The sequence below is a fragment of the Xenopus tropicalis genome, chromosome 7, assembly GCF_000004195.4.
Source record: "Xenopus tropicalis strain Nigerian chromosome 7, UCB_Xtro_10.0, whole genome shotgun sequence".
In the NCBI taxonomy this organism is placed as follows: Eukaryota; Metazoa; Chordata; class Amphibia; order Anura; family Pipidae; genus Xenopus; species Xenopus tropicalis.
The window spans coordinates 93744378-93766658 of NC_030683.2; the positions used below are offsets into that span (position 1 = coordinate 93744378).

The 22281-nt window shown below is 40.0% G+C and overlaps 1 protein-coding gene across 3 annotated transcripts; it reads right to left on the minus strand.

The window, feature by feature from the left end:
- Positions 1–4975: 4975 nt before the first annotated feature.
- Positions 4976–22229, minus strand: znf177 (zinc finger protein 177). 3 transcript variants are annotated; one of them, XM_004916176.4, is made up of 11 exons: positions 22067–22229; positions 20750–20850; positions 19927–20008; positions 19574–19645; positions 16740–16866; positions 13472–13579; positions 11158–11253; positions 10066–10131; positions 8834–8980; positions 8139–8231; positions 5049–6884 (listed from the first exon to the last, which is right to left on the minus strand). In XM_004916176.4, the coding sequence occupies exons 3-11, from the start codon at positions 19969–19971 to the stop codon at positions 6004–6006; spliced, it is 1635 nt and encodes a 544-aa protein (XP_004916233.1). In that variant the 5' UTR covers positions 19972–20008; positions 20750–20850; positions 22067–22229; the 3' UTR covers positions 5049–6003. The 3 variants fall into 3 exon arrangements, with proteins under 3 accessions (XP_017951437.1, XP_004916233.1, XP_002938650.2); XM_002938604.5 differs by lacking the exon at positions 20750–20850; XM_018095948.2 differs by lacking the exons at positions 19927–20008; positions 20750–20850; positions 22067–22229 and having other exon boundaries at positions 4976–6884; positions 19570–19647.
- Between the last annotated feature and the right edge of the window lie 52 nt (positions 22230–22281).

The following is a 22281-nucleotide window of genomic DNA, read 5'->3' on the forward strand; positions in this document are numbered from 1 at the left end:
TAGTATACCAGAGGTACTTGAACAAGCAACAAATGTTTATTTGCATACAAGTAAGCGGTATTCGTGTAGTACAATGTTGCTATAGCGATAGAATGTTTGCAGCAATATTCATTAGCATATGCTAATCAGCACACAGTAAAGGTCCCCATACACGGGCCGATAGAAGCTGCCGATATGGGTCCCCTGGACCGACTCAGCAGCTTATCGGCCCGTGTAGGGGCAGAAACGATCGGACTGGCCGACCGATATCTGGCCTGAAATTGGCCAGATATCGGTCGGCCAGGTTAGAAAATCCTGTCGGATCGGGGACCGCATCGGCTCGTTGATGCGGTCCCCGAACCGACTGCCCCATTGCCCAGGGCCAAACGATCGAATTCACCGACATTCCTCCCCGATATCGCCACCCGTAGGTGGGGATATCGGGTGAAGATCCGCTTGCTTGGCGACTTGGCGCCAAGCAAGCGGATCTGCCCGTGTATGGCCACCTTAAGATCTGATTGTCCCATTCACCCATCCTCCACCCTAGACAATTAATAAATCCTTAATCTGAATGGGGTAACTGGGCACCTATGTTTGATCTTCAGTCTTGCTGTGCCACAATTATATATATAGGGCTCGTGTTAAGCTGGCCACACACATGGCGATTCTCGATCTTTCGCACAAAAGATCATTCCAAACCTCCACTGACGGTCGGGGCTGAATAGTCAGATATGGAGGTAAAAACAGATTTTGCTCAGGTGCCATCAAAACCTGCCCAATCGGCGAGTCGACCGATATCCACAGCCTTCTGCGATATCTTTTGCCGAGTTGCCATACACGCACAGAATATTGTACGAAACAAGAGTTTGTACGATATTATTGGTGCCTGTATGGCCAGCTTTAACCACATGGGCACTGCAGAGAGCTGCTGGCTACACCTGCTGCAGTCACTCATTCCATTTATAACTACATATTTTATTAAGAGACTAAGGGAGAACCTGAATCAGACCAGTGTGTGTACAATGTGGGAATAAACTAATAATAGCAGAGGACTGCCATAACTGCTTTATTTAACAGCCACCCCTACACAAACCCAGATGGTATAATGTCCCCATTAAGGAAAATCCCAAAGGCCTCTGGACTGGAATGGGAATTACAGTATCAAAGGATCTAAACAACTTTCAAGACCCCGCCCATCAGACAGACGCTATTTAGTGGGCTGGTAGGGGTACGTCTGGGCCTCTGTGTAAATTGCCAGGGACTGTTTTGAATCCCAGTCAATACTGACCCCCACCATAAACAGAAACAAAGTTGTACTTGTCTCTTCTCCGGGACTAGAACAAGTTAATTGATTAGTGATGAGTGAAATATTAACCATGTTTTTCTGCGAAAAGATGTCCATAGACTCCAGTTGCCACTACAAAAAAGTAATGGGGCAAAATAAGTCATGTGGTAGCTTTGAAAACACTGCCATTGACTTCCGTGCATTTTGCTAATTTTTCGAAGAAGCAAACTGGGACAGATTTATTCATCACTATCATTGATACCTGTGCTATTCTCATTAATAAAAGGCCCTCACCTTTCTGTGACAAATACCATATTGTTTAAGGGGAAGTTAACCATATCCAAGTTGGGATTTCTTTCATGTGTTCCTCAAATATCCTCTCTCTCTCTCGCTCTCTCTCTCTCTCTCTCAAGAAAATAAATGATTATTTATGAGATGTTGCTGGTATGAAAGACTGTGGAAGATGTCTCAGCCAACCTGAATGACACTGTGTATCATGTTGCAGTATAGCCGTACAAAGCAGAATTTTAAGCTAAAAGAAACCTTTCTAGGGAAGAAACATGAAGCCATACTGTCTTTTATGGACCGTCCCACATAATGACCGGACCCCAACCCTTGTCAGCTTTTGTTAGGGAGAGCCTGACCACCAGGGCATAGAAAAATGCCCTACAAGCCGGTCACTACAGAAGCACTGGGCTGAATATCTTTAAAGGGATTCTGTAATAATTTTTATGGTGTACTTTTTATTTCTAAATTGCACTGTTTACATAGCAAATAATTCACTACCATTTAAAATGTTATTCTTAGCTGTGTAGGCGCCATTTCAGTGCATTGTGCCTGAGTCTGAGCTTTCAGAAGGAGCCAGCGCTACACATTGGAACTGCTTTCAGGTAACCTATTGTTTCTCCTACTCCCATGTAACTGGAAGAGTCCCAAGCCGGACTTGGATTTCTTTATATTGAGTGCTATTCTGATATCTACTGGGAGCTGCTATCTTGCTACCTTCCCATTGTTCTGCTGATCGGCTGCTGGGGGGGAGGAGGTGATTTCACTCCAACTTGCAGCTCAGCAGAAAAGTGTGATTAAGGTTTATCAGAGCACAAGTCACATGGATGTGGCACCCTGGGAAATGAAGAATATGGCTAGCCCCATGTGAAATTTCAAAATTAAATATAAAAAAATATGTTTGTGTTTTTGAAAAACAAATTTCAATGCAGGATTGTGCTGGGGAAGCTCTATTAACTGATGTTAACTGATTAGGGCTCTGGCACACGGGGAGATTAGTCGCCCGCGACAAATCTACCTGTTCGCGGGCGACTAATCTCCCTGAGTTGCCTTCATCCGCCATCCCACCGGCAAACATGTAAGTTGCCGGCGGGATGGCACACACAGACCGGGTATTAATCCGGGTATTAATCAGAAAGGCAGCACAGAGACCAAAGTTAACCCTGAAGGAGTTGCAGAGTTCCACAGCAGAGACTGGAGTATCTGTCCATAGGACCACAATAAGCTGTACACTCCATAGAGTTGAGCTTTATGGAAGAGTGGCCAAAAAAGGCCATTAAAAATAAGAAGCCACATTCTGAGTTTGCCAAAAGGCATGTGAGCGATGTATTATCCATCGCAGGGGAAAAGGCAGGCAAGAACACCAGTGTGTAAGAGCATAGTTGCTAATTACTGTTTGGCAATAAAACCAAAATGCTTCATTAAAAGAAACTGCACTTGGAAGAAAAGTCATGGTTGGTACTGAATACATGTGATACCAGCCAAACAGCAATGGCATAATTGACAATTTAGTGTATTAGAGCTACTAATCACTGTGGATTCAAGAAATCACCGTGTGTGAGAAATGTGAGTGTGCCATGGGCATTGCCACAGTAAATATATACACTGGTCTGGATTTGCAAATGGGACCTCCAGGGAGAAGGCAACAAACCTAGTAGAAGTAGATGTAAAGGTAGGAAAAGAAAAAGCAAGAACTGAAGAAGCTGCTAGAAAAAGTTTTAGGTGGACTGAAATACTTTTTACAAAAATTGTGCAAAAAACAGGCCCAATCTGCCTTGAATGAGCACCTAGGATAATTTTTGGACATCTGTCTGACATATATTGTTCCTAACCTCTTAACCTTAGTGAACCCAAATTAGGTAACAAAATCATCTTAATGCCCAAAAATGGGTTTAATATGCCTTCTTTTTTAAAAAAATATTAGCAGTTGTTTTTATACATTTTTATTATGATGAAATTGGAACAGAAGCGCCACCTGCTGGCAGGCCTGACTGTGCAGAGAAAATCTCAGGAGTAAAGCCTTCTCATCTTGTCAACTCAGACAACTCTTTGCAATTTTATAAGCAGAACAACAGCCTATTTTCCTGTTTTACTTCTGAAATTATCTCCAGACTGTTAAGGTGGCCATACAGGGGCAGATTTTAGCTGCTGATTCGGGTTCGTTAGACCAATTTGGCAGCTTATATGCCTATGTATGGGCGCCCCCGACAGAGATCTGGCCTGAAAATTGGGCAGATCTGATCAGGCAGGTTTGATTTTCTTTGGATGGGGGGCCACATTGGCTCGTTGGAGCAGTCCTTGGTCTCACAGCACCTATGCCCATGGTTTTAATTTGATCGCTTGGCCCTAGGGCCAAATGATCAAATTAGCCCGATATCGCCCACCTTAGGTCTGTGACCTCGCAAACAATCAGATCTTATATTGATCTCCAACTTGTTTCTTATTTTTTTATATTTCAATTTCATTATAATACGAGTATCTTGAAATCTAGAAACAAAATGTAAATTGCTCAGAATCCTAAGCTAACTGGTTAACATCTCCTTTTACAACCACCCCATAGCATTTACCATAACTCCAAACAATGGCAATGATGGCACAAATCAGCATACCACATTACAACTTATAATGGTGAAACTGTACTTTAAATGGGCAAGTGTTTTTAATGCAGTTGGGGGGGGGGGGGGTTCCAAAATGTTAGGCCTGGTCATTACTTGGGGCCTCAGGCTGGTGCTCCTGTTAACTGATAAACACACTGGCCCAGGATATTACTGTAAGAACACCTCATCACAATATTTTCCTGTTCTTTGTAGCAGAAGTGCAGTAGAATTAAAAGCTGGCTTTTCCTTTCCGAGGTCAGCTTTTCACTCTACTGCACATGCGCACCCAGACCCGGCTGTAGAGAGGACCCCGGAAAAGAAGATGGCGACATGAGGCAGCTGCAGTAGTATCCTGAGCCTCTGCAGTTTTCAGTGAATAGGAGAGCCGGCCCCAATGTTTATGCCTTTCTTTCTTTTTTACACTTACATACCCTTCATATATTCTATATATATATGTCATGTTGCTTCCTTTGGAGATATCTTAGTTACTATTCAGTGGCTTTAGAAAGCAGCATTTCTAACTTGAAATCTGAGAGAAATGTTTGTTTGTTTTTTATAAAAGGGAAAGGCCCCCAATAGTAAGGCTTGCATTTATTTTCTATGTTAGCCAGACATATGGGCATAGGTTAGTCTGAACCATCAGCCTTTCAGATCTGCATTTGAAAAGGAGTTGCTGTACTTCTTGCTCTGATAGAAATGTCATCTGTGACTCAAAAATTGTCTAATACTGAAAGTTTCCCACACATTGTTAAATCAGTATATATTGGAATGCTGCCACGGAGTCAATGCAAACTGAACTATGCAGCAATCAGAAACAGGAGTGCCAATGTTTTATAGGTGTAACTTCTATTGGATACACTTCTATTGGTTTCACAATCCATCAATGTTCATTATAATGCACCTTAATATCCAGTTTGGCACTTTATTCCACACACTCCATACATAATATATACATGTCATACACATCTGTGAGCTTTAGTAAATCCGGGTATTGTTCATCAGTACAGCTTGTACCATCTGTATTGATTACTCCCATGATTACAAGCCTAATTATTCAGGATTTCAAAGTAATACTGGGATCTTTTGTAACAGTTCCATGCATGTAGGAGGCAGCAGAGCAGTTATCATGCAGACATAATTCTCAGTCCTAGATTTGAGGATTGCAATAAGATACTGGGCCCTACAGCAAAAGCCTTTTAGGGCAAACCTAAATTTTAGGAATAAAACATTATTGATGAAGCTGCCTATTAGTGGGTTGCTCAGCATTCACAGGGCTGCTTCCTCTATAGCAGGGGACCCTAATCTTTTTATATGCATTAGCAACATTCAAATGGGACAAAGTGTTAGGGAGCAACACAAGCATGAAAAAATATCCAGGGTGCCAATGTGCTATGATTGGCTATTTGATAGCTCCTATGTAGACTGGCAGCCTACAGAAGGTTCAGTTTGGCAGTACACTGGGTTTTTATGCAACCAAAACTTGCCCCAGCCAGGATTTCAAAAATAAGCACCTGCTTTGAGGCCACTGGGAGAAACACTCAAGGGGTTGGTGAGCAACATGTTGGTCTCGTGCCACTCGTTGGGGATCACTGCTTTGTAGCTACACTTGTTTGTGATACACCATCTGACTATACTTTGTTACTTAAAGTACTCTTCCTGTTGTGTGATTGGCTTGTGCCTCTGTAGTTCAATTGGTTAATGCAGCTTCAAATCAAAGTGAAATGTATTCAATACCCTCAGCAATAGGACATTTTTCTGAAACATGTGCAAATATCTTACATTAGTAATCATAATTAACAAGTGTTTTATAATGTGGGAAGCAGCATCACAGTAACCCTCCACCCCTAAAACCAAGACTCATTTTTTCTCAGAATTTATCTTTCCACTCTCTACAGGGTCTATTTTATGGATTTGTTTGTGTTGAATGAGACTTGTGTTATAACTGAAGCTTTTGCCACACTCTACACAGATATATGGCTTCTCCCCTGTGTGTGTTCGGTGGTGCCTGACTAGGTTGGAACTGTTTGTAAAGCTTTTGTCACAGTAACAGCAGACGTATGGTTTCTCCCCAGTGTGAATGCGTTGGTGCTTCATGTAAGTAGCATACTGAATAAAGCCCTTTTCACATATGGCGCATTTGTACGGCGTCTCGCCTGTGTGTATTTTCTGGTGGACTTTTAAATTCCAGTTGTCACGAAAGCTTTTGCCACATTCATTACACTGATATGGTCGGACATAAGTGTGCGTTTTCATGTGAACGTTAAGAATACCTATAGTTTTGAACGTCTTCTCACATACGGTACATCTGTACGGTTTGTCTATTTCCTGAATGGTTCGGAATCCGGGCACAGACTTCACTGACTGAAAACTGCTAAGAATGTCATTGCTTTTTGATGTCTGCAAACTTGACGTGTTGGTACTGCAAAACGTCTCTTTTTCAGCAAGTCTTGGGATACCTTTGGTGTATTCTGAGCATTTATAGTTATTAAAATACAGGTAATTTGGAGGGTACAGGCTGCCGGCATTTGCCCTCTTAAGCACGATGGAGAGGAGGCTTTCTTCCCCTTTTGTATTACTTTCTGGTCTATTGACTGTAGGAACCTTTTGTTGTCCAAAGGGCAACTTGTCCTCATTAGAATTTTCCTTGTTTGAGAAATGCTCCAAGTAGGTTTTCTGCATTGCCGGTTTGACAGAAGCTATTGCACCATTCTCCTCTTTTCGGATTGAATCATCAACTCCTGCAGGATGAAACCACATGTAATTATATCCCACACAATATCTGTCCATTTTCAACAATACAAAAAAAAATGATTACATTGTATTTTAGTTTGTTTTAGTTTAATTTCTTCTGTACAGCAGGGTTTAATCACAAAGTGGGGCGTGTACCAAGTATATGGGGGTGAGGTCGGGTGCAGTGAAAAGGCCATTGCTCAGGCTGTTGTAAATATCCCATTAAGCACTGCAAACAAAGAAACAAAAGGTTCTAACCACCCGGATTAACAGAGACCAAAGACAAACACAGTTTTGAATGATAATTAGAATGGGAAATACACCAAAATTCAAAGAGTTAAAATGCAATTAGTGATATGTGGGCTGGGGCAAAACCTGCATGTTGGGTGGGTTTGACCCAAGCATTTACACCCGCCCTCCCCACCCGCAACCTTACTATGCTCTGCGTTAACCTCCAATAGCCTCTATTTATAGGCATGTGCCTGCCTGCCCCCTTCATGACATCAGAAATGGAGTGGGGCGGTAAAAGACCCTATTTTAGTATATTGTTTTAAATGCAAAAACACAGTTACAGTTACATTTGATTACCCTCCCAAAGATACTGACACATTAATAAAGCTAGCGTCCTTATAATGAATTAATTGCTAACTGATCGAAGAAAGCAGTTTGTCCCATCCTGGCAGCACTGGCCCATATAAAGCATAAGGAGGTGCAAGCCATCTTTTTTATATTTTATTAAAGTAAGTTTAACAATTACAACAGCACTTTGTGCAGCAGTTTGGAACACAACACAGGGCCCCGCTGTCTCACATGGCGTCCTGCCCCCCTGCGCACCGTATTCTGTGGATAGGAGGATGCAATTCCTGTTGATGCTCAAAGAGCAGATCAGGGTGAACTGGTGTTTCTCTGCCAAAAAAACGTCACTTGTGGCATTAACCACCGACAAGGATACTAAGGCCATAAACTACCGATGAGTGCTCCAGCAGGATAAAATGATCACGCCTTTTTGACACCTTCAGTAATTTAAAAGAATGGAAGTACCTCCTTGTGTAATCCAGTAATGGCTGCTTCATGGCATGACTTTATTAGCAATACCCTTTCCTTCCTTATAAGTAAAATATATATAATACATTCTCTTCCAGTGTTATAACTTCAAGGAATTCTTTGCATGGTTCATCTTAATTTAAATAATAAATGCCTGATTCTGAGGCCCCTTAAAATGTATTTCAACCTGGTTTTGCTTGGTTATATCCGTAACTTACCAACACAAGAATTTTGTACGTCTTGAGATTCTGAAGACTCATCCACGTGTTTTATCCAGAGAGATAAATTTGGATTGAAAATCAGCTGATTTACTGGAAAAAAATATGAGAATTCAAGCTCAACAAACAAAAAGCTGCATTAAATAAAACAAAAGTACCAGTATATGCTATGTTCAGTTTATTACATAACCGTTTTCAAAAGCAAATGTGACTATAGAAACACCAACAAGGGATACTTTATTCTCAAGAAGTCATAAATGTTTTGGTCCTGATATGAACATGTTGCATTGTAACACCCAATGTAAATGCTTGGTAACAAGCCATGAAGCCAATAAACACCAAAAGAGGTGGCACAAACAAATACAATAACATATGTTGTATGATGGGTATCAGACAGGATCTGTGACAACAGACAAACTGCTTTTTTATAAAGATAGGTAGGATCTGAGCCATAAAGCATGAAAGACCTGCTGTATACTTTAGGTTGTAGGTGCAGATGAAAATGTACTCAATTGTACCTGCAGGAAATTGAGGGTTCAAACAATGCCATGCCTAGGACCCAATTTATTGGGTATGCACTGAATTCTACAGGCAAGGCCACTAGTATGTTGCCCTTACTGTAAACACTGGATGTACCTTTACAAATTCATACTTCATTAAAAAATTAAACAATTAAAATGTAATATAATACATACTGTCTTCTGCTTTGGGATTAGCACTTTCTTCATCATCACCTTTCACGTCATCACTGTCAAACTTATTATCATCGTCATCAATATTTTCCTGGTCACTGTTATACTCTTCTTCTTTTACAGAAATGCCAGTATTTTCCAAAAGGCAGCCTTATATAAAGACAAATATTTGCTTTGTTGTTTTAGCTGATTTAAACATTGACAAGTTTCTCCAACAAATATTTGTTTGAATAGTGAACTGAACATTAATATTTGAAAGCTATTGAACTAAATAATAAACAATTTTGTAAAATAGTTGTTTTTTTTTTGCTCAGGGTCCCACGTAAACCAGGTTCCCACATATATGTTTCCCCCCCTCAAGTAATTTGGGTTTCTGTATATGCTGACAGCATATACAATATATATTATTATATATCATCTACTCTCTACTGAAGCTCTGCCTTGGTAAATATAAACACTCTGCTTTCTTAGGATAATTAATCTTTAATAGACATGGCTTTCCCATTTGCCCTCCATATTTTGTTTTATCAGTATGGGGTCATTGGTCAACCTGTTTTTCTGTTCTAGGTATAACTACACCACAGAACGATTAACCGGATAGCTCACTGGGGACTGCACGAATTAATGATAAGATCAAAAGGCCCAGCTGTGGCCATGTTTCTGTTTAATATCAGAATGGAAGAAGTGCAATATTTATGTGATGTGAATTCAGTGAACCAGGTATACCTGCTTGAGAGGCTACATTCCACGATGACATGCTGACTGGTGGTAATCTCACCGCATCTATTAAAGAGCATAATGCCCATTTTGGTTAATTCTGTTAGGCATGGGTGGGTTCACCAGTGTTGCACGTATCTGGCCTAGGCTGGAGGCCTAAAATAACATTTTCAAAACTAAAGTAAATCCAATCTTCACCCGATATCCCCACCTACGGGTGGGCGATATCGGTGAACCTGTAGGCGAATTTGATCATTTGGCCCTGGGGCCAAACGACTGAATTCTAACGGCGGCAATGGGGCAGTCGGTTCGGGGACCGCATCAACGAGCCGATGCAGTCCCCGATCCGACTGAACTTTCTAACCTGGCCGACTGATATCTGGCCAATTTCAGGCCAGATATCGGTCGGCCAGGCCCCTCGTTTCTGCCCCTACAATCGGCCCGTGTATGGGGACCTTTATTATGGTACATGTTTTCCTTTTGTGTATGATAACAATATCCCTTTGCTGGATTCTCACCAAAGCCAGGTGGGACTTCCTTCAAGTTTGGCAACTGGGTGGCCTCTGATACAGGTTCTTCTGATACTATATAAAAAAAGAACATATTTATTTGTTACATAGCTTGAATAAGAGTACATACAAACAGTTTTAGTCAAATGCAGCTGCTGGTTGAGCCTCTTAAGCAAAAGATTTAACCACTATTTATATATAGAGCAGGACTTGTAAGCTGCACCTATTGCTGTTTAAACTTAAACAACTAAACAGTTAAACCATATTTATGATTGTAAACACAGGCACCCATAACATTCAGTTCTTTTGAGATCAAAATCCACCAATAAAAAAAGGTGGATCTAAAAAAAACATACACAGCTTCTACTATAGCACTTACATTTACTCAACAGGTGTCAAAAAAATTTCAAAATTATTTACAAAATTAATTGTCCTCTATGCCAGTACAGGTGCCCACGTCCATGCCACCCCCACCACCCCTCGCAGGGTCCCCCACCCGACATCCTCCCCCAAGCGCATAAAGGGCATGAGCGGTCGGGCAGGGGGAGCGCCGCAAGGGTCTGGTCCCTGTCCGACCCTGCATCTTACCCAGTCATTTAAAGTTTCCTTCTTCTTTAAAGCATGCTCCTCCTTCTTATATGGAAAACCCCAGAACCCATGCATTTTGAATAATCATCATCATTATTTATTTATATATAGTGCCAGCAAGTTATGCAGTATACTATATTAACTTATACTGTACAGGGTCTTAGAATAATGTAACTAATATGGGTTGAAGAGAACTCATAGCTGTGTGATGTACATATATAAACACACATGCGGCTAACCAACCAGAAGGAAAACAGTATTTTGTCCCCTAGGTGAATTACAAAATTCTTTACTCTTTCCCTACCAAATACTTTGTTCTAATCCACTTGATTGTTTGAGAGTTTTTATACAACTAATGAAACCATCTAGTCTTATAACTCAGAAATGAGTAACTTGGACATTAGATTACTGACAGTAAAAAAAACCTCTGTGTATACAAACTTTATTAGGCATTTATGATAAGGCACCTATTGACATTAACACTGCAGCAATACTCATAAAGCTCATACTTACTAGGGTAATTTGTTGTTTCACTTTCATCTTCAGAGCAACTAGGAACATCATCATACTTAATCCTGAATAAGATGTCAGGACTGAGAACCGAAGAACCTGGTGTGAACAAAATATGAAATCAGTCTTTTTTTAATGTATTGAGCAGCAGAAATTATTAAGCAGTCTTGTTGCAACTGAGCATGACAACATAAATGCAAAAAACTCTGTTTTTGTAGGTGTGTTTGCCCCAGGCACACAAAACTCTGTGGTAATGTTCTTTCATATGTTCCATGTAAAAGCTAATGTTTAACTATGGCTAATCACCTATCATAAATTGATTATTGCTGAATTCTTGCAGGTGCCTGTACTGTACTGCTCAAATCTTTTGTATTCTTCAAAGTTAATAAAATTGACATTTAAAAAAAAAAAAGAATCTGTGTTGATGATAGATTTTCATTAACTGGTTTCGATTATTTCTCTGCATATTTAACCCTACACATAAAGTTGTTCTATACTTACAATTCTTTTCATTCCAAATTCCTTTAGGGCTCTGGCACACAGGGAGATTAGTCGCCCGCGACAAATCTCCCTGTTCGCGGGCGACTAATCTCCCCGAGTTGCCATCCGAGAGCCATCAGTTGCCATCCCACCTGCGAACATGTAAGTCGCCGGTGGGATGGCACACGCGGCGGCGCGATTTCGGCAAATCGCTGAAAATGTCTCGTGAGGCGCAGCGTGTACCATCCCACCGGCGACTTACATGTTCGCCGGTGGGATGGTAGTTCGGGGAGATTAGTCGCCCGTGACAAGGGAGATTTGTCGCGGGCGACTAATGTGCCAGAGCCCTTAGCAGGGTCCAAATCAAAACATTGTACTATGCAAAGAGTTGATCTTTAAGGGTGAAGAGTTGATCTTTAAGGGTGAAGACACACAGAGCAACTGTAGCAGCTACTTGTTGTGGCTACCAAAATAGACAATGCTGATCATTTACTGATAATTGTCTCTATGTGTGTTTTATAAGAGACAATTCTCAGTATTGTTAATGACAAGTTATGTATTTTCTGGGAGTATAGTAGCCGTGAAAAAGTAGCTGCTACTAGTAGCTTAGTGCTTTTTTGCTGTGCTACCACCATTAATGTGGGTATAGGCAAGTTCTTGTGATGGTTTGAAGTGGGTGCAGTTTAAAAAAGGGGAGTGTCCGAAACTGACTTTCATTATCAGCCCTCCACCAAGTAGGCCAGAAAATTTCTGGCCCTCGGTACCACAGAAGTTGGACAGCACTGAATAAGTAAAAATAATAGTGTGCATTGTGCACTGCTATACCAAGGATTCTCAATTATCCAAAAGTCTTTCATTATGAGTGCTACAAGGATCATCATCAGGTTTGATCCGGCACAGGATATCAGGACTCAAAATGGAGGAGCCTGGTGTGAAAAATGGAATACATATCAGAATAAGCTTAAAAATGAGGCTAGGAACACACAAGTAACTTCTACTCAGCATGAAACCACAGCATGGAAGATACTTATACTGACTCTAATGGGTCATAGAGCCCAGACTCACCTATTATTTTTACAAGTGTTTTACCCAAGAGAAACAAAGGGGAAATTTAATAACAGGAGCAACCTTTGTGCCAGTTTTAGTAACTAAAGTTACTTGATGTTTGGCAAACATTGCAGGATGGTTGATTTACACTTTACTCCTACAGCAAATGTATCACAGAAAGTGCAAAAATTAGAAATTTGACAAACTTTCTACTAATCGGAAATTTACCACAACATCAACATCAGTTGTGAGGACAACAAATGTTGGCATATCAACTATGAACGTTCTGGTCTTTTTTCCAGGTGTAATTCCAAAATTTAAAAAAATATGCTAACTTATCAAGAGTGCCACCATTCATTAATTTCATTAGTTTCCTCAGATTCAGGCAGGGAATTTTCTATTATAAAGATACAGCAGCTACTTTATCATCTTATTATCTGCCATATTCTCCATGCTAATATCCCACATTCATCATGACTTTATGGTATTAATATGACATTCATTTGCAAGTATTACCCTTAAAATTGTATGGTAAAACTTTGTGCTGGCTGTTGATACAGCACTATTCCATTTTAACAGATTATGGTCACAAAGGTGTAACTGGTTTTTCAGAAAATACATTGATGTGAATTTTGATGAAGTTACACAAGGTACAAAAATTGCACTTGGGTAAATATTTCACAATGGCAGAGCTGTGTGTGAAACGTTTGAAACTACTCACAGCTAATTACAATTACATCCTACATGCACTTTAGCAGTGTTACAGGAAAATTTAAAACAAGGTGCTTACTGGTGGAGGGAAAACAAGAAGTTTTCCTTTCTTCTTCCAGGCTACTAATATATGGATCTTGATCTTTTCTAATTCGGCAAAGAACATCAGGATGAGCAATAGTATAACCTGTAACGAAGATGTTCATCACACGTTAGATATGTCTATTACCATTGCAGTTTATAATTCACCAGCACTTTAACAAAGACTTACTAATATGACTATTATTTTGACATTATTGGACCTTTCAACATGTATATTGCATTATTGGCTTTTTAGAATACTTGTTAGAATGAGATGTAATTGGTCAGAAGACAGCGACTTTTGTCACAGATCATCCAAATTAAAGATGATGTTTAAAGAAAGAAGATACTCTGGTGCGGTTGTAAATAAAGGTTTTAAACATGATCTAAAAACTGACAGAAATCACCTTTTAATTCCTAAACAGAGACAATCTAAGAATAAGACATCAATTTGTCGACACTTTATATCTATGTATATTAATATATGGAATGAGGTTAAGTATATACTACAATGTATCTGGCATATTTTACTTACTGACCCCAATTCTCCCCAAAAGAGTGTAGATGACTGAAATGGAATAAGAACTTGGGGGATATTTTATGCCATAGTCATTTTCTAGGATCTAAAAAGTCAAAAATAGCTGCCTGCCCGCCTAGATGGGTTGAGAGCTAGCCATCCCTGCAATACCTATAAATGATGTCCCTTTTTGAGAGGACCTTTGATATTAAAGGCTTCTATACTTGTAAGGCAAAAGGAGTTATTTATTGTTTGGAATGTCTGTGTAAAAAAAGGGATGATAAGAGAAATCAGGAGATTCATTCTTGAGCATGTGAACAGCATCATTAATGCTCCAAAATGGCCAACTGATGATGCCCGATGGGATAAGATTCCCACAGTTGCAAAACATTTTTTAATGTAAACACAATGCTACTCCTAATGGCTTGAAAGCATATGTGATAAATTGAGTGAAATAGGGGATAAGAGGTGGTGATCTAACTAAAGCACTACTACAGAAAGAAACAAAATGGATTCTAAGGTTGAATACTGACACACCTCAGGGAAAATGAAGAGCTGAAACAGTTTTTATAGGTACATGATGTATTTTTAAACGTTTATCTTTTTTTGTTACCAGACAGGATCAAGCATATTAATATCCTGGATACATCACATTATAGGGATATTGGACTTTTGGGGTATTACACTAATTTTCTATAAAGCACTTATTGATGCACGTCTCCTAATGTTGAGACAACACATCTGACTTTTCACAGACAGTTGGTCTGTTATGATAACTTTTCAAGCCCATTCACCTTTTTTGTTATTTATGCTTACTTCTACAGTGGACTGATATACCTTTAACATTTTGCCTATTATTGTCCATTCATTGTAGATATGCTTATTAATCCAAGATTATGGATGCAGCATCAATACAGCCAATTAGGTTTCAAGATCTTGCCCATTATGTCAGGTGTTAGTGATACATGTTCACAATTTATCAACTCTGAGATATATATCCTATTAGTCATCATGAATCGAATAATCTCTGTAATGTATCGCGTCAGCGATAATCATTGAAATACTATATGCACTTGTCTGTGGTGTGACCCACGTAGGCTTCTGTAGTTGTAATGTGATAAGCCTTTTAAACAGAGGCTGCGTAAAGATGTATTTACCCCGGTAGAAGTGTCATTGTAACATAAAACGCTATCTGATTCTGGGCACCTGGCTTTGCTCACTCAAGCGCATAACATTCATTTGTGTCCGGACACTTAAAGTGATACTGACACTAAAAAACTTCTCGTTAAAATATGAATGTACATTAAAAGTGGCCTACAGGTCATGTTGTTTGTTTTTCGCTGATGAGACTGCTTTTGTAAGCAATTGTTACTTGAGGTTCATAAACCGGATTGTTTTGCCAACCGGACTGTCCCTATAGCTTCTTATGATAATGGACTCCTGCTGCACAATTCCTCATAGAGAAACATGGGGTTTCAGATGGGTTATGTAAAAGCATTTGCAAATACATTTATGGCAAAATTATAAATAGCATGCAAAGACACTGTTATGATAGATGTAAATAAAAGCTTAATTTCTGGTGTCAGTATCTCTTTAAGGTTACGTAGAAGGTTATTCCTTTCACGCACCTTACTTTAGTAATATCTTGCTCAATTAGAGCTTTTTATGATATTACAATATAGATAATTCTAATTATATCACGTTGGTATAGTTGCCACCCGAATTGTTTAATATTTTCTGCTTTCTGTAAATGGCTGTCACTTATTCCATGTATTATACATATTAATATCCCTCCTGACTTATACTGAATCTGTATACACTGTAACAATATTTAGGTTGATACATTTACAGCTGTTATATTTATGGTTACTTTACTGATATTTTGTTACCTTTTGGATTATACTGGAGATGCAAACATAGTTACTTTTAAGTAAGTTACGTTATTCAATACTGTGCAATATGGAACATTAGGGTAGTGGTAGAAGCGATGGTGCTGAGTTCTAATATTTTAAGTGTTTTCAACTATGTTTTTGTCTGTTTGAAGGCTTTTTGTAATTAATGAAATTGTGCCTGTTTATTAAGCCTAGGTGTGGCTCTCTACATAAGAAGTATTTTACAATTTTCATGTGTCAAACAATTGTATCATAAAAGGGGCCTACGAATACCCATTGGGAGTCGACCATCTCAATGGGGGAAATGCAGTCCTTGTGAAAAAGGATTTTCTAACCTGCCTGATAAATAAAGGACTGATTTTGCCCATATTGGTTGGCAGGCTGTTTGGAAGGCCCCATTCATGAATCAATAAGCTGCTGACTTGGTCTGAAAGGGCTGACCTTAAGTTGGCCAGGACTGATCTACTCTGCCACCAGCATTCATGTAAAAAGAGGTTTGAATTCGAAACTGTGCCAGAGACAAATTTGGGAATGGCAGACAGACTTAAGTAAAGTGATTATGGAAATCTATAATACAGTCACTAGTACAGTCTATAGGAAAATGTGGAAAAATCCAATGGTCCCCTTCAGATATTTCATCCAAACATGCAGTAACAAGTTAAGAGGATACCTCCATCCACACTACACTGTGTCTATGTACTGGGTATTTGTGCATCCTTTTTCACTAGAAGTAGGTGTATCTAACCAATTGAACCAGCACTGTATTTCCAATATTAAAGTGAAGTGCCTTTCTCCTGTAGGAACTGAATTAGATCCAACTGAATTCAGAAACATGCAGTTATTTAATGCAAATATACCTAGCGAGATTAGAGTAGTGTGAATTTCCCTCATCACATTACTGTACAGCTCTTTTTGCCATAACTCTAAATTTCTCCATTCTTCTTCAGAAAAGTAGACAGCAACTTCATTAAACCCGATAGATGTCTAAAATGAGACGATAAAAAGTATTATTTAAGATTTATGGATCTTAAGATCACATATTAAAATAATGGTCTAGTTGTGCCTTGAAATAAACTTTAGTATTCAGCAATCAGTACTCTGTCCAGTACTCTGCAAGTCATGTTATGGTGAATTTAGACACCATATAATCTGTCTGGTGCAGCAGCTCTGTGAATACATGATTAGGAGTATGTGTTTCCTTTTCAATATACGAATACTAATAAAACTAGCCACACAGTCGCAGGGTTAATTAAATGGATAAGCATATAGTAATAAACAATAAGGGCTTCAATTAAAATAGACAATTCGTACCGAACGAATTAGTGAGGTCCGGGTGTGAATACCCCGGACCTGGCGCAGTGCTTGATGTTCTCAGAGGCCCAAAAGATTAAACAAATAACATTAAGTCAGAAAACGCTCACCAGAATCCAAGATTGGTCCCGGGTGCTCAGGGCCCCGAACCTGTAGCTGGAGGGAAAATCTGCATGCAAGACAAAGGAGCTCCAAAACACATCCGGACAGAGTTGCTTAAAACAGGCTTTTATTGATCCATCTAAAAAATGCCTGACGCGTTTTGTGCACTTGCGCACTTACTCATAGGCATGAGTAAGTGCGCAAGTGCACGAAACGCGTCAGGCATTTTTTAGATGGATCAATAAAAGCCTGTTTTTAGCAACTCTGTCCGGAGGTGTTTTGGAGCTCCTTTGTCTTGCATGTGTTTCCTTTTGACACCATATAATCTGTCTGATGCACCAGATCTGTAAATAAAAGTAGGAGTATATGTTTTCTTTTGAAGTCCCACCTATGACAACTAGACTTCGTCTGGAATGCATTCTCTGACCCAATGACCAGTGAAAATTTGTGATTAAGTGTTATAGGAACCTAATTGCCATTATTTAATCCCCATTCAGGCCTCTTTTGGCAAAAGGAAAAGGGCCATGCCTAATTGGAACCTGAGGCTTGTGACAAGACCACAGCAAAAGCTTACTATTACCTCATATCTTCAGACTAAAACATTTTAAAGGACAACTATACCCCTGGGTGGAAAAAGCCCCCTTAACTATCATTGTCTAGACCCCCCTCACCGCATATTGTTTAAGTTTACACTCCATATAAGTTATGTTTACACTGTCCATTTTGCTAACTGGTAGCTAAAAATGCAAAGAAGCGCAGCCGCGTAACTTTGACGACATCTTCTTACTAACAGAAGACTCTTCAGGTCTCACTACCGGCACCTTACCTGCTTGCATATGCGCAGCTGAAGCAGATTTCCTGCTAACTCCAACTGCGCATGCGCAAGCAAGTTCGTATCGGTGGAGAGACCCGTCTTCAGTCAGTAAGAAGCTGTCAGTGAGGTATGCAGCATTTTTAGCTAGCGGTTAGCGATAGGGACAGAGAGCAAACTTAAACAATATGCGATAAGGGAGAGGTGAGGGGGGGGGTCTAGGCAATGATAGTTAAGGGGGCTTTTTGCACCCAGGGGTATAGTTCTCCTTTAAGATTCTCCATCCGCTTTACTACTCACCTTAGCATCTAACCTAATTCAGGAATGGGGACAAGCAGAATTGTCCTATATGTCATGAACCTACAGTCCCATTTATTCACATCATTTGGTCAAGCCCTAACACTCAGACTTTTTGGAGGAAAATTGTATGCAAGCTCCTTGCCAACCTTAGTTTCAGAATAATTGATAATATTATACCTCATAATAATCAGAGAGCTATGTCCTGAACTTTCTTATTTTATGCAGAAAATGTGTACCATGACTCCAACTCTTTAGGAATAAAGAGAAGCAGTGCAACAGCCCAACCCATAACTGAACTCACATTTATCTGTACTCTATGTGAGGGTAATGTCTCTTCATATTTGACCTAACACCAAATGAACTGTGCAATGCAATAAGGTTACGTATTCCATGGTGGCGCAAAGGCAGCCATACCGCCTGATTTCCTTTGCTCTCCAACCAATAGGCGTACAGACTAAACAGAGAGTGTAGCAGACACCACATTATTGCCAGCTTAAAGCTGACCATACACATACCAACATAACTATGTTTCGTACAATTTTCAGGCTATGCGTGGGCTCAGAATTATCTTACCCATAATTTCTGTACCATTGCTTAGTCAATTGGACAGATTAGAAATTTTGGTCAGATCATGATAAAATTTGCACATGTATTCTGTTTATGAGGATATCCTTGGGGAACCTACAATGCATTTTTATGAAGTCATTTTCGTATGACTGGTATCTGCCAACTACTTTATGTTCAGGACTTCCTCTGATTTGTTATTTTTAGGGCTTTATCCTACAATTTCATGTAGATAATGTGCCACTACTGAAAGTTCTACTGATAGACTGTAAAGGCGGTGGGAAAGCAAAGGCAGATTTTTTTTTCTAAGCTTTAAATTATCATGAAGTCATTTATCCCCTTTAGTGGCAAGAGCAAAAGTGAACTATTAAGAAAAGGACTGCAAAGTTTGAAGGATATTAAATGGTGATGTAATCAGTAAGCCATCGACATTTTCAATTGCTTGAAAGGCGATTCCTGTTTGAAAGCAGTGAGAATGGCATGACAGGAGCTTTACTAGCACTTGTCAAGTGGCTGACACAGAGGCCAGCGTAGAGTAGTGATAGAAAATCACAATAAAATGAGAACACTAGTAAATTTTAAAAACAAATCATATTTACCAACCGTTGTCTCGATCATCACAGGGGAGGGACTCCTCTTTATTGATGCAGTACAAGTCTTAATTTCTCCTTTGATCTAAAATAACCCAACAACAATAACCTGAGATAATAGGTTTAATCAAACAAAGCAAAAATTCTTTGAATTTACATAGTTAGGGTATGGACCCACGGAACGGTGGAGAAGTCAACACTGGCTTCCATTATTGGCCTTCCACCATGTAGGCAAGAAAAATTCCATCCCACAGAAGTTGGACAGCACTGACCTATATTATTCAAAATACAATACCTACAATATTTTCAGAAATTACTACCACACACTTTACAGCCAGTGTTGTTATATTCAGAATACCACACTACCTTATTTCTTTTTGAGATTTCTCTTTTATGCATAGTTGGTGCCATGTCTTAGTTGCTAGATGTTTTATGGGGTTTCTTTTTCCTTTAAAATAAAAATGAGAAAATTATATACTTACGACAGTATACCCAACGACAGTTAAGCTAGACATAAAAGGGTAGATTTAAGCTGCTGATTCAGCCCATTCAGACCATGTGTGGTGATGTTGTCCTCTCCAAACAGCCTGTAATGGTGTTTATCAGTTCAGCCTGATATGGCCCCACACATATGTGTCCATATCACCAAATATCCACTCATTTGGTGACCAGTGTTAAGGGCTCTGGCACACGGGGAGATTAGTCGCCCGCGACAAATCTCCCTGTTCGTGGGCGACTAATCTCCCCGAGTTGCCATCAGTTGCCATCCCAACGGCGACAATGTAAGTCGCCGGTGGGATGGCACGCGCGGCAGCGCGATTTCGGCAAATCGCCGAAAAAGCCTCGCGAGGCAACTTCGGCGATTTGCCGAAATCGCCTGCGCAGCGTGTGCCATCCCACCGGCGACTTACATTGTCGCCGGTGGGATGGCAACTCGGGGAGATTAGTCGCCCGCGAACAGGGATATTTGTCGCGGGCAACTGATCTCCCCGTGTGCCAGAGCCCTAAATGTAGCTCTATTTAATTCACTTGTACATTGTTTTCAAAATGTTTGTTGTAATAAAAAGGCAGTCGTTTCAATCAATGCTCTAAAGAGATCAAAAACTGTTTTGTGCAATGAAAGAAAATGTAGTTCTAAGCAACTTTCCAATATATATTCATTAAAAACATTAGATGGATTTAAACTTACTTGTAAACGCAAGTGAAAATAGTATTTGTGTACCCCTTCTTCTGACTGTTGAAAGCATTTTGTAATCAAGTTTTGGCCTGGCTTCTTTTTTTTACCTTTTACTGAAAAGATATTTTAGGGGATACAGAAAGCAAGAAGGGGAGGGGGGTTAAAATTACCATCAATGTAGAACTAGTACATAGTAATTCTTATCTTAGATTTATGCAATTCTGGAGTCCTGAGTATAAGTAACCTTGTTGGTAGATTACTACTTGGAGAAACAACAGTAATTAATAACAGGGGAGAGAATGTTAACAGTGAAAAAGAAAAGATGTTGGTAGACCTTGATACTTTTACCCATTCGTGAACAGCTGTGGTAGAGCTTTGTATGCCTTTACAAAGTTTCTAGGTATGTAGTCCATGGTAACCATATTTTTGGAAGGTTTTATTTTTTCCTTTGGTCATAGCTGCTATTTCTTTGAATTGTTTTATTTCTGACATTTGCTTATACCATTCTATAACTGTAGGTGGGTTTGGTGATTTCCATTTCTTGAGAACTAGAGATTTGTAGCATTAATATGGTTAGTTTGTTCGATGCAACTTGGTCTTTAGTGGTATCATAGTGTAGTGTAACCAGTGCGGGGAAATCAGGTTTCTTTTGGAATGGTATGACTTTGTGAATTTTGTTAAATATCTCCTTCAAGTACTTTTTTTTTATCCCTGTGCAGCCAAACCATATATGCATTAGAGTCCCCTCTTTGGCCTGGCTTCTTTTACAATGTTTCAGGAGTCAGCAGTGCTGTGAATATACACAGCCAGATACTGCTGCCAGTAGCAATACCCTTTACAAATAACTTCACAAACCACTGATATTGTGTAATCAATGTATAATGGAAAGTTGCCTGAGTAGTTGGCTAAAGAATTGCACAAGAATCAAAGCTACTAGGGGCCCTTTAGTCACATACCGACACTAGCCAGTAGCCCCCAATGCCTGCACTATAGCCTGGAGCTCTGGCAGCTGTCTGACCTTAGCCAGTGTGTGTGAGAAGAGGAGTGACTTCGCTGCCCTGACATTGAGCCACAACCACATAGCAAGAAGGCTACTCAGGGAAGGTTTGGTAGGGGGTGGGGGCTCCTTCCCCTTTCAGTTGCTTCATCCCAAAGGCGTCAGCAATAGAGGGTTGTGGTAGTTGTAGTTGAACAACAGCAGATAGGCAATACCGCGCCACTCATGTCACTCAAGACCGAAAATGATAAGCCCCACAGTGCGCACTGGGCATAGGCCGAAAAGTGCCCCCTACCCCCGCAGCATTGAGATTATTAAGGGATACAACTCACCCACACACTGCTTTGGGCGCTGCCAGGGCGACAGTGACCCCTTCACAGCTGACTGCTTAGGATAACTAGTGCGCCAGTTCAACTGGGATTGAAGCCGAAAGCTTTGAACTGACAGGACTACACTGGAACAAAAAAAACCCGAAATCCATAGAACCACAAATCCCGACAAGCCCCGCGCGTCTGGCTTCCAGAACAACAGCAACTTTATTGGCATT